This window comes from Alnus glutinosa, chromosome 9, assembly GCF_958979055.1.
Source record: "Alnus glutinosa chromosome 9, dhAlnGlut1.1, whole genome shotgun sequence".
Classification (NCBI taxonomy): domain Eukaryota; kingdom Viridiplantae; phylum Streptophyta; class Magnoliopsida; order Fagales; family Betulaceae; genus Alnus; species Alnus glutinosa.
In genome coordinates this window covers 8,550,533-8,561,562 of record NC_084894.1, presented here as the reverse complement: position 1 = coordinate 8,561,562, position 11,030 = coordinate 8,550,533, and the positions used below count along the sequence as shown (strand labels likewise).

The 11,030-nt window shown below is 34.6% G+C and overlaps 2 protein-coding genes across 3 annotated transcripts; one reads left to right on the top strand and one right to left on the bottom strand.

Annotated features, from left to right (window-relative positions):
- The first annotated feature begins 1,397 nt into the window (after window positions 1-1,397).
- Window positions 1,398-6,927, top strand: LOC133877989 (protein root UVB sensitive 4). Of its 2 annotated transcripts, XM_062316467.1 has the most exons (10): window positions 1,398-2,014; window positions 2,610-2,756; window positions 3,002-3,148; window positions 3,797-3,859; window positions 3,944-4,020; window positions 4,581-4,686; window positions 5,230-5,332; window positions 5,690-5,841; window positions 5,970-6,035; window positions 6,239-6,927. In XM_062316467.1, the coding sequence occupies exons 1-10, from the start codon at window positions 1,526-1,528 to the stop codon at window positions 6,479-6,481; spliced, it is 1,593 nt and encodes a 530-aa protein (XP_062172451.1). In that variant the 5' UTR covers window positions 1,398-1,525; the 3' UTR covers window positions 6,482-6,927. The 2 variants fall into 2 exon arrangements, with proteins under 2 accessions (XP_062172451.1, XP_062172452.1); XM_062316468.1 differs by lacking the exon at window positions 4,581-4,686 and having other exon boundaries at window positions 5,235-5,332.
- A 172-nt stretch (window positions 6,928-7,099) lies between these two features.
- On the bottom strand, window positions 7,100-7,867 carry LOC133876729 (blue copper protein 1b-like). Its single transcript, XM_062314982.1, has 2 exons — window positions 7,681-7,867; window positions 7,100-7,398 (listed from the first exon to the last, which is right to left on the bottom strand). Exons 1-2 carry the CDS (start codon window positions 7,838-7,840, stop codon window positions 7,100-7,102), a joined length of 459 nt encoding a protein of 152 aa, XP_062170966.1. The 5' UTR covers window positions 7,841-7,867.
- Between the last annotated feature and the right edge of the window lie 3,163 nt (window positions 7,868-11,030).

The window sequence follows — 11,030 nt, the reverse complement described above, 5'->3', positions numbered from 1 at the left end:
ATTTATTTTTTTTTCTACGCAACACTTGGGTAGTGGAGAAAGGGAGAAACGGCATTGTCGGAATTGAATAGGAGAGAGATGCTAATAAGAGGGACCCACTAAATTTAGTGGGTACCTTAGTGGGTCTACCTTTTGAGTCTTTCTCTTCTATCCAGTTCCGACATTGTTATTTCTCCCTTTCCCAATTCCGAAGTGTTGCGTAGAAAAAGGAACCATGAGACTTAGTCCCGTCGGCTTATTGGGAGCAATGTACTCTTGAGCACTATTGAGTCCTCTTTTAATCGGCAATTGTCTGGATTTGATGTTTATTTTAAATTTAATCATCAATCACTATAGCTAATAATAAGCCCCTCACACTTTAAAGCACGTTTGGTATGCAAATTAGACTTTGAAATAAAATAGTCATTCCATTCGTTTGGTTATTTTACTGTTCTTAGTTCTTCGAAATAAGCAAAAACTATTCTTCCCAAAAAGAAGAGAAATATCCATTCTTTTTTTTTTTTTTTTTTTTTTTTTTTCACAATGTAATTATTTTTAGATACACACACAAAAAAAAAAAATAATAATAAAATGGAAAGGATACATTCTTTTCTTTTAGAAAATGTATTTGTTTGAAGACCTTGAAGGTTCATAGGCGGTAAATATCTATATTATCTATATTGGTTATGAGCATACGAATTGAAATTGGTAAAATTTGCATCATGAGCGGAAATTCATACTTCAATTTGATTATATTGGATATTCTTGTGTTGCATGAATTGAAAAAAAAAAAAAAAAAAAAAAACTTAGCATTCAACTCAAGTCCTTATGCGCAATATAATTCTGAGTATGTTCGGCAACACACTCCTCCCTTATTTTCATTTCTTCTAAAAACATCTTATTAGTAAAAAACTTATATCGCTTTACATCAATCACTTTTTATTTATATTTCAAATAAAAATTTACAACGAAACTTCTTACCCAACCGTTGTGATTTGCTAAATTTTCTTATAAACATTCGTGCTTACGCGTGCCTACTAAATAACCTCACACTTTGGTCCTGTCCTCCTTTGGAAGTACTGCCTTATATGATGACGGTACCATTGTCTCTAGAGTTAGTATGCTAAAATAATTGAGCAATGCTATCCATCCTAATTTTTTTTTTTAAAATTTAGTTTTCAAATGATGTGCTGCAATTTCATGTGATCTATTATTTTAGAAAATGTATTATTTCATGAGATTGTGACACATCATTTAAGAATTAAATTTTGGAGAAAATTTTGGAGAAGCGTAGCATTTCTCAAAATAATTATAAAATAAAATCAGCTACTCAGTTTTACTTTATTATTATTATTATTATTATTTTTCTTTTAGAACCCATCTTTATTTCTATATCGTATGCAGCGTGTGTAGTACGCGAAAATGGGTGGTAACTGGTGAGCTCTAAAACCCTAAACCCAAACCATCCAAAAAAAAAAAAAAAACGCCGAATTTTGGCGGGAAAATTCCCCAAAATCCAAATCCTAATTTCACGCCCCTAATTCTCATGCAAACCGCTCCGTACACAGCCCCCAATTCCCACCACCTTCCACTTCCATGGAAATCTCCGGGAACCCATTTCACGACCCGGAAAGTGACCCCCAATAAACTCCTAAACCGCTTCAAAACCCTAACTTTCACTAATTCCCTGAGAACCTCGCTCGACTACGAACCCGAGGAAGGCATCGATAACGGACCCAGACCGGGGCTCAGACCCACCTCCCTGGGTCGCCTCCCCGTGGCGCTTCGGAGGTCTGGAAGGGTTTCTAGGTACTTCTGGGATGGGAATTGTTTGCAATTGGTTCGTGTGGACGGCGGTGCGTCGTTATTTTCGTTCGATTTTGATGATGGATTTCGGGAATTGTTTAGAATTATTGGTTTGGCTGTCAGGGATTTCTTTATCCCAAAGCAAGTTAATGGGAATTACATGTATTATGTGAAATGGAAGTTTTTGCACCGGGTTTTTAGCTCTGCGCTCCAGGTGCTTGCCACTCAGGTAATAGAATAGTGCATTACAATATTTTTATTATTATTATTATTAAATTTTTGGGTTTGAAGGTAATTTCTGTGTAAAAAGTGCATTTCTTCGTGGTAATTTGGGTTGATAGAAGTTATTGAATTTTCAAGATAATCTGTGTATGGAGTCCCATTTTTGGGGGTCGTTGTGTAGACAGTGTCCTAAGCTCAATTTCGATTGTCTTGTGTCGGATTTTGGTGATGATGGTGTTGAAGGGATTGTAGAATATGTTTGCATGCAGGGAAGTAGTTCTGACTTCTTTATTTATGAGTTTGAGCGTAAGTTAGAATTGAAGAGAGGATTGGTGATACATTCAGTTATAATTTCTTCAATTAAATAATAAAAAGAAAAAAGTGGAGTTCTGGTCAGGACAATTCTCCTATTGCGTTTATAAGGTTTGTTGTGTTTGAGAATATTATGTAGAAAATAGCAGATGTAAGATCTTATATTGAGACTTTTCTCTCTCCCCAACCCTCCTTTTCTTTTTAAGGAAATATACCCTAAAGGGGTAGCCTTTGAGATGAAGATTTGGTATTTATGCTTACTTACAATTTTGGGAATGGATTGATATCAGGCAATGTTCCGGGCTATAGGAATCGGGTACTCTCATTCACTTCCATCTGCTGCAGCCCTCAACTGGGTCCTGAAAGATGGACTTGGACGGCTTAGTAGGTGCATCTACACTGCTGGCTTAGCATCTGCTTTTGATACCAATTTGAAGGCATGGCTTCCATTTTCATTTGAATTTGGTTAACATGTTCTCTTTTTTATATTAGTTTTGTATATCTTAGTATTTTTATTTGCAGTTCTTGCACTTACCAGCACTGCATTTTGGCATTTGAACAAAAATAACCAAAAGTGTGGAGTGCTGCCAACTGCAAGATGAGAGATATCTGAGAGTATTCCTTTGAATTTGCAATCTAGAGCTTTGACAAATCATTAATTTTTTGTTATCCTATTTTGTAGAGAGTTAGGTTCTCGACATCTGTTATGTTCAGTTTGAGCATTGGAGTGGAGTTGCTGACTCCTGCATTTCCTCAGTACTTCTTGCTTCTTGCATCTGTTGCTAACATTGCCAAACAAATAAGCCTGGCCTCCTACTTAGCCACTAATGTAAAGATTCAAACCTCAAGCTCTTTATGTGAATTGTCATATCTTTGAATTGGTTAGAAATGTTATTGTTGTTATAAAGAGAAAAAGATATTTTGTCATTGTTGCATTTTCTATAATACATATGATAAAATAGTGAGAGGGTCACAATTATTTGATATCTCTTTTTTTTGTGCAAACCCTATTCTTAAGATGGTAGCAAAACAATGGTCTCTAGTTCAACTCTTGAATTTGTCTGACTCCATAATTTACCTCACATTTCAATTAACCATTCAACGTGCTGAGTTTACTTGTTGAATGATTTAATGCACTATTTCTTATCAAATTAAGCTTTTGAGATAAGTTATGATACAGCAAAATTATTTTCTAATGAATACCATTAGTGATACGTTACTTGCTGGAGCTCTATAGATGCTACACTGTCATATGATTTTTTTTTCATACCCTTTTTTCTTTATTTAAATTTTCTTGGTTTAGTGCTTTGTTAGTCATGCAAAGACATTTCTCTATATTTGCTACTGCTTTTTGTCTTTTTGGGATTTTTTTTTTCTACTATTTTGAAGTCAAAGAACATTCTAATGCTTGATGGAAGATGTGGCCTTAAATTACCTCTCCAACTGGAGTTTTAATGTTGTCACTCTGTTTAAGCAGACAGCTGTTCATCGGAGCTTTGCCATAGCCGATAATCTCGGTGAAGTTTCTGCAAAGGCACAGGTCTGTTGTAATTTTTCGCACCATGTTACTTTTATTTTCTTTTGGTAACATGGAATATATATTGACTTTTGGTGTTGGTTTCAGATCCAAACAGTGTGCTTTGATAACCTTGGCCTATTGCTTGCTGCACTTCTGAATATGTTGTTGAAGAACAATCAAAGGTTTTTTCCCCTGGCCTTCCCATAATCTACTTTAGGTCTGAGATGAATCTGTTAGAATTTACTCATTCATCATCCCCCCCCCCCCCCAAAAAAAAAAAAAAAAAAGTCTGCGTGACCTATCTTTCCATTTGTCATTTGTGAGTGTATTTGTAAATTCTAAATCTTATTATCAGTGAAATAATACTAGAATCTCCAGGCAAAAGAATAAATGATATTAGAATCTGTGGAAAGGTGTATTTATCTGCTAATACTTTTGTCAAAATATATCATAACCTCCCGCCCCATAGGTATGTTATCCGTTTGGGAAGATTACAGACTTCCATGAGTTCGTCACCATAGGTTTTCATTCATGCATTGAATATAAATCTTTGTAGTAGTAATTGCTGTCTTTATGTTTGAGAAAAATTAGTTGGACATATTGTACCTATACATGATGCCTGTTTCTGTTTTTCAGGAGAAACAATGTTTGCTATCATTTGGACCTGTGCTTGGCATGTTTATCATATTCATAATAGAAAGTTGTGCTTCCATGGTTTCCTAACTTTTCTTTAATGTTGAAGATTGTATGCAGGTTTAACTTTTATCATATACCCCATTTTCTCAGTAGTTGATCTTTTTGGAATATATCAGGCGCTTAAACATGTCCATCTGCAGACACTAACTAAGGTGGGTTAGTATGCATGAGTTTTATGATTCATGGATTATTTAAGGGCTTGAAATGACAGGTGACTTACATTAAATTTTTATGCTTTTGAAGTAACTTTGGAGGAACACAAAGTCTGTCCTGCTGTATATGCATGGTCCCCACATGTTATTTATTGGGATTTGTTTGCTCAGTGGCCAGTCTTAGACCACTGGAATCTAATTAGCTAACTTTTCCAACCAGGATAGGATAAAGGCATTTAATAGGCTAATTATCCTGTCAAATTCAAATTCCTTTGTTTGCCTTTTTGCTTACCCACAAGACTCATGCATTTGCTATAACCCTGGTTTTGGGTTGAAAGGTTTCTCCAGTCATTGTTCTGGGTTTCAATTTGATTTTGCTACAAAGCCGACACTAAAAACATACTCAGACATGTGGGCTCAAGTAGTAGGAAAATGATGGAGAAATGCTACAACCTTTCCATGAACAATTTTGCTTTCACAAAATTTGCAATAAATGTGCACCATAACTACTTTTCTGTCATTTTTTTTTGCTTTTGTGTTCAGGATAGACTTGAGATTATACTAAATAAGTGGATCGAGTCAGGATATGTCCCTTCACCTGCAGAAGTAAGTAAAGAGGAGGGAGTTGATTTCCTGTGGAGCAAAGGTGAGGTGTCAACACTGCTTCTCATAGCTGTGTTATAAGGTTTTCTACAAGCTGCTATGGAATTTAGAGCCTGTTTGGAATTGCGTTGAAAAATAGAGTTTTTGTCTATAAAAAACGCCAGAAATAGCTTTTTAGGAAAAGCCTCGTTTTCAAGCTTTGCCCAAAACACAATTTTGGGCTTTTTTAGAGTAAAAAAGTCAAATAAGTGTGTTTTACCAAACGGACCCATGTTTGCCTGGCACTTTTTAAGTAGCTCAGCTCAATCTCAAACAAACTCTTAGTGTACTTGGAACTTACTCAAAAAATTAGTGTTCATGGATGTTGAAACTTACACCCAATTATTGAGGTTTGAATCAGGCAAAGAGTTATGGCCCATCAGAATAGGGTGCATAAATCTTAAGGATCAAATACCCAAGTTTTCGATGATGGCAATGCAATATACAAGTGGTGAGGATTCTTACTTTGTATGCATGGAGATCTTCCACAAAGGTGTGAAAAGAACTAAGCAAGTGAGTATATTAGGGAACTTGTAAAGTGGGCTGTCAGTCACACAGTTAATCATGTAACACCTTACCTATGAAGATTTTTGTCTCACATTTTCCTTTTTCTTTTGCCCTCCTGATTTATGAAATTCTAGAAAAGTATACTTCTTTGTATACGGGAAGGCGCCAGCACAGCAGATGTTATCATGGGTTTGTTGCAGGTAACTAGAATATTTCAGCTTACCATTTAATCAATTTATTTTCTATTGCCGGATGAATGGACACCTTGTCTGTGGCTAATTTCCATTTCTCATACCATGCGTGTTATGGATGAATGAAACATTTTCCGACGGAAAACATTTTACCTCGAAACAAACGTAGCATTAATACTCTTTAAGTTTCACGTAATATGCGTGTTCTGTAGGCGTGCTACATCCGCAAGGCCCTCCTTGTGAGGAGGAGTTGGTGGGAGAACAACATTCTTGGGGGTAATGATTCATTCAATTCTGTTTTTAATGAATGGCTTCAAGTGATGGAGGATAGCAAGCGATGTGCACAAAGGGATTTGAGTGTTTTGAATGAACAACTGTTGGGACTGGGTTGGGCTACTAAAAACATTTTGTTAAGCACACAGGAGCAGGCTCGGTACAGTTTTGTAGATGACTGAAGATTTCAGATTTTCTCTTTATGATTGGCGGCTTCTCCTTCATACCATTGGAGAGTTTTGGGGTTGATTCTTAATTTAAAGCTAACCATTTTTATTTTAGCCAATTATCTCTACCTCAAATTGACACCTTTTCATTTGTAAGAATAAGGTGGAGTCAAGGTCATTGGTTCAAAGTTCACTGAGTACGTACAATTGTAATCTTTCGTAAGACAAGCACGGTATAAGAAAATTTTGCCTCTCTGTATTTGTGATTGCATTAGAGACGAGTAAGAGATGGATGTGTAACAGCACTTATTAGAAAATTGATGTGTTCTTGAAATGAGAATTGTATGGGGGGGATTACTACTAGGTATAAAAATGCTCCCTGTGGTTCCAATTTTTCATTTGTTATGAGGTTCCAAAAGATAGATGAAAGCGGAAGTGAAACTTATCAAGGCAACAAAATTCTTTTTGCTAAACCAAAAAAATTGTGTTTGAGAATTGTTAAAAACAGTAAATTGCTTATTATCCAGAAAGTAGCATTACAAACCAATAGCTCCGGATCCAATACAATGCAAATTGTGAATTCAAAACAATACAAAGCCATAAAGAAAAATATTTCACCAAACCATTCCAATACTAAACCATCACCATCATAAGGATGCCAAAAATAGCCATCATCCACCCATAATACAAAGGTTCAATGCTTCCCCTTACAGCTGATGAATTGTCTTCAGACACCATTATGAAAAGCTTTTGGTTTCCAACCTCACAATGCTTGGCAACACCACAAATGTACCATTTATTTCCTGAGGTTGCTAGGGTAATCACATCGTTTCTGCTAGTTAGGGTCCCATTGCCAGCCGATATCGCACATTGTTGGAAGCTAGTGCCATTAACTTTAATAACACTGTGTGCTTCCACTGGGTACTTAAAAACTGCACCAAGAAGTTGATTTCTTCGGTCAACAATCAGACTAAAATGGAAAATATGTACATTTTTTTTTCTAGACTACTGACAATATATATGTAAGCAGTTCTTGGAAGAATATCACAATGCCATTTGTTGAAGTAGATTTGTGAACGGTCGAGCCGGCGACGAAGCTGTTCCTGCAAAACAAGTGAGGAGCTCCATCGCCGGCCCAACCGTCCACAAATCTGCTTCAACACCACCTGGATAGAGTGGTGAGTTAAGAGATGAAGTTTGTCGAGCTAATTTACCAAGATTGTCACCGACATGGAACTCCTTTCCTTTAGCCCAAGCTTGGTAATCAAAGTTGGTGGTCCAACCCTTGTCATCACCAACCATGAAGTCCATGCCCATAATTGAAGGGAAAAGAATTGCTACAATGGCAAGGACGATGAATTGGGTAAAGGCCATTGCAATCAGAAGCTCTCTTTACTCAGATTGTTTCTCTTTTGTTGAAAGAGCTCTAGTTTTGCCTATTTATAAGTTCAAAAATCAAGCATATACTAAAAAAAAAAAAAATCTAGCATATGGACCGTCTATGGACGGCATTGCCGAAGGCATATTAAGATCCTAGATAGGTGGAAAAGTTGAAGTTACGAAAGACTAATATTATAACACAACTTTGTTGGAGCTCTTCATGTAGGCTTTTTCCGTGGCCATTTCCATGAATACCTTATAAAGTATTGGATCTAAATGTATCATCGGCAAGTGTCGTGTATCAGGCATAACAAATGAAAAATTACCGTACATTTCCAAAACTATATATATATATATATATATATATATATATACACACGAGAAATGCTAGAGCATTTCCTAGAGACCTTCTTGAATCCTTTTGTGCTGACTTGGCACATTTTTGTAATAAATAATAATAATAATAAAAAAAAAACTAAAGCTTGAAACTGGTTCTCTCCATTCATCTTTTCTCTTTCTAAAACCAGGTCAACACAGAAGGACCACAGTAGATGCTCTAGTATTTCTCTTTGTATATATATATTAGTAGGTATACATCTAGGTTTTTGGTTTTTGTAAATAGTAATGTTATTTAGTAGGCTTTAATATGACTGTCATACAGTTGGGATGACATAGTAGTCAAAGACAAAAAAAGAAGGTAATAGTTAAGAAAATAGTATGCGACTAGGGGCGAAGCCAAACAACTTTATCGGAAATGGTCAAAGCATGAATGAGAAACATATTAAGATACGAGGAGCCATTGAGGCCAAATGAGTAATGCTAAGGACTGTATTTTTATCCTTCTAAAGTTAATGTGGCTTTTAAAATTACAACTTGATCAAAATCTAATAGTGATTTATGTTAAATTCAATAATAATTTTAAAAATCACGTCAATTTGAATGGATAAAAAAAAGATTCATACCATAATACCATTACCCGTGCCTCTATGCCGACCTCCGTAGAACTCGAGAGCCATAGCCATAGACAGTTGGTAGAGGATAAAAGAAACATGAGAAAGGATAGAGATATGAGATATCAATCCCTATCCAATCATTTTAGATTCCCAAACCAATTGCACTACCAAAATCTGTAAAGACCTATTGCTAATATGATAAAATTAATAGAACTGAAAAGTATGCAAGAAATTATTATATATTTTCTTAAATATGCTGTTTAGACATCATCCTCCAAAATAGTACAAATATCAAATGGAACAACTCAACAAAGAACTAGCAAACAAGCTAGGCTATGTTTGTTAATCACTTTGTTTTCTGTATTTAATTTATATGGAGAACTTCACTTAAGGGTACCGAATTATATCGGTTTTTTTGACTTAAGGACACTGAACTTCAAAACGTCTCAAACTAGAGTATCCATTTTTCAAAACGTCTCAATAACAGGTCCTCCGTTAAGATTTGCTGTTAAATCTTATCAAAATTTTCAAAATACCCATGTGTTTATCTTTTTTAAAAAAATTTATAACACTTTTCAAAGATACAGACATGGGTATTTTTGTAAATTCCGTTAAATTCTAACCAACACGTAAATCTTAACATTTTTTTTTCCTTAAAAAAATGAGGGGTAGTTTAAAAATTTTGACAGGATTTAACGGTAAATTTTAACGGAATACCTATAATTGAAACATTTGGAAAATTAGATACCCTAGTTTGAGATGTTTTGAAGTTCAATACCCTTAAGTCAAATAAGCCGATAGTTCGATATCATTAAGTGAAGTTCTTCCTATTTTATATTATCAAGTCAAAAGACATTAATTAACAAACAACTTAATACATAAAATAAATTTTTCTCAAAGAAAATAGTTTTCATATTTCATGTTACTTCGGAACATTTTTCAAATAAAAAAAAAAAAAAAAAATCCCCAAACACATTTTACTTGTGAAAATATTATAACTAACTCAGCGATCATGGGAGTCATACTTCATTATCAACTAGTAAATCTAAAATATTAATATAATAAATGTTTATGTTAAATATTAAAAAAAATAATTTGTTTTATAATTGAGCATCATTTTGAAGATTCGATTCGAAATTAGTAAATCTAAATCCCAATAAATAAAACGAATAGTTGATCGAACATGCATGTTTAAAACTCTTGAAGAAAATCACTCTAAATGTACGTTGAGATAATTGTAACTCTTGTTGACCAGGAATATTTTCCAACATAAATCTAATTAATTTACAGATTCACCATATACACGGGAGATATGATTCTCCACCACCTAAATATACAACTTTTCACCACCTTGTCTATGTGGCAAGGTGGTCCCCCACAAGCATTAGAGTTTTTTTATTTTTAAAAAATAAAATAAGGTGGGAAACCACCTTACCACATAGACAAGGTGGTGAAAAGTTGTATATTTAGGTGGTGAATAATCATATCTCTATACACGGATAGAATGACATGTAATACTTAAGACCCGTAAGAAAGAATAATATAAAAGTTGTAAACATATCATATCTCTATCATATATACATATTCCTTGGATCACAAGGATATATATATAATTGATTAGTTGTTGTAGTATTGTGATGGGAATCGCTCTCTTTCTTGGTCATCGAAGATACATATGGCCCCGATAATTGGCCAAATTAATTAATATCCTAGCTTCTTTCTCTTTTCATAGCAAAAAAAAAAAAAAAAATCATAGGATTTTAAACTTGGAAGACCATTCACACTTATGGTCGTATCCTGTACAAAAAATGTGCAAATCGACCATTAAATCTATGAGACCACATGTGAGTTTCACATATTTAGTGATAAATTTGCAAAAAGAAAAAGAAAAAAGGAAGAAAGAAAATAAAAAAGGAAAAAAGAAAAAAGGAAAATGACATCTAAATTTTTTCATCCAAATAAAATATAACATAAGCACTTGCCATGTCAACCCCCTCAAATGGGTTCCACCACATGGGTCCCATTCATGTATTTACCGTTGTGCACATGTTATGCACAATTGTTTAAGGATCACTACTCATCCAAAACCTTATATATATAAACCCTCACACATATTAATTCTTCCAAAACCTTATATAGATAAACCCTCACACATATTAATTCTTCCGATCCGTTACAAAACCCACAGTGTATATCTCGCTCTCTCTCTCACTCTCTGGCTCTCCAACGAA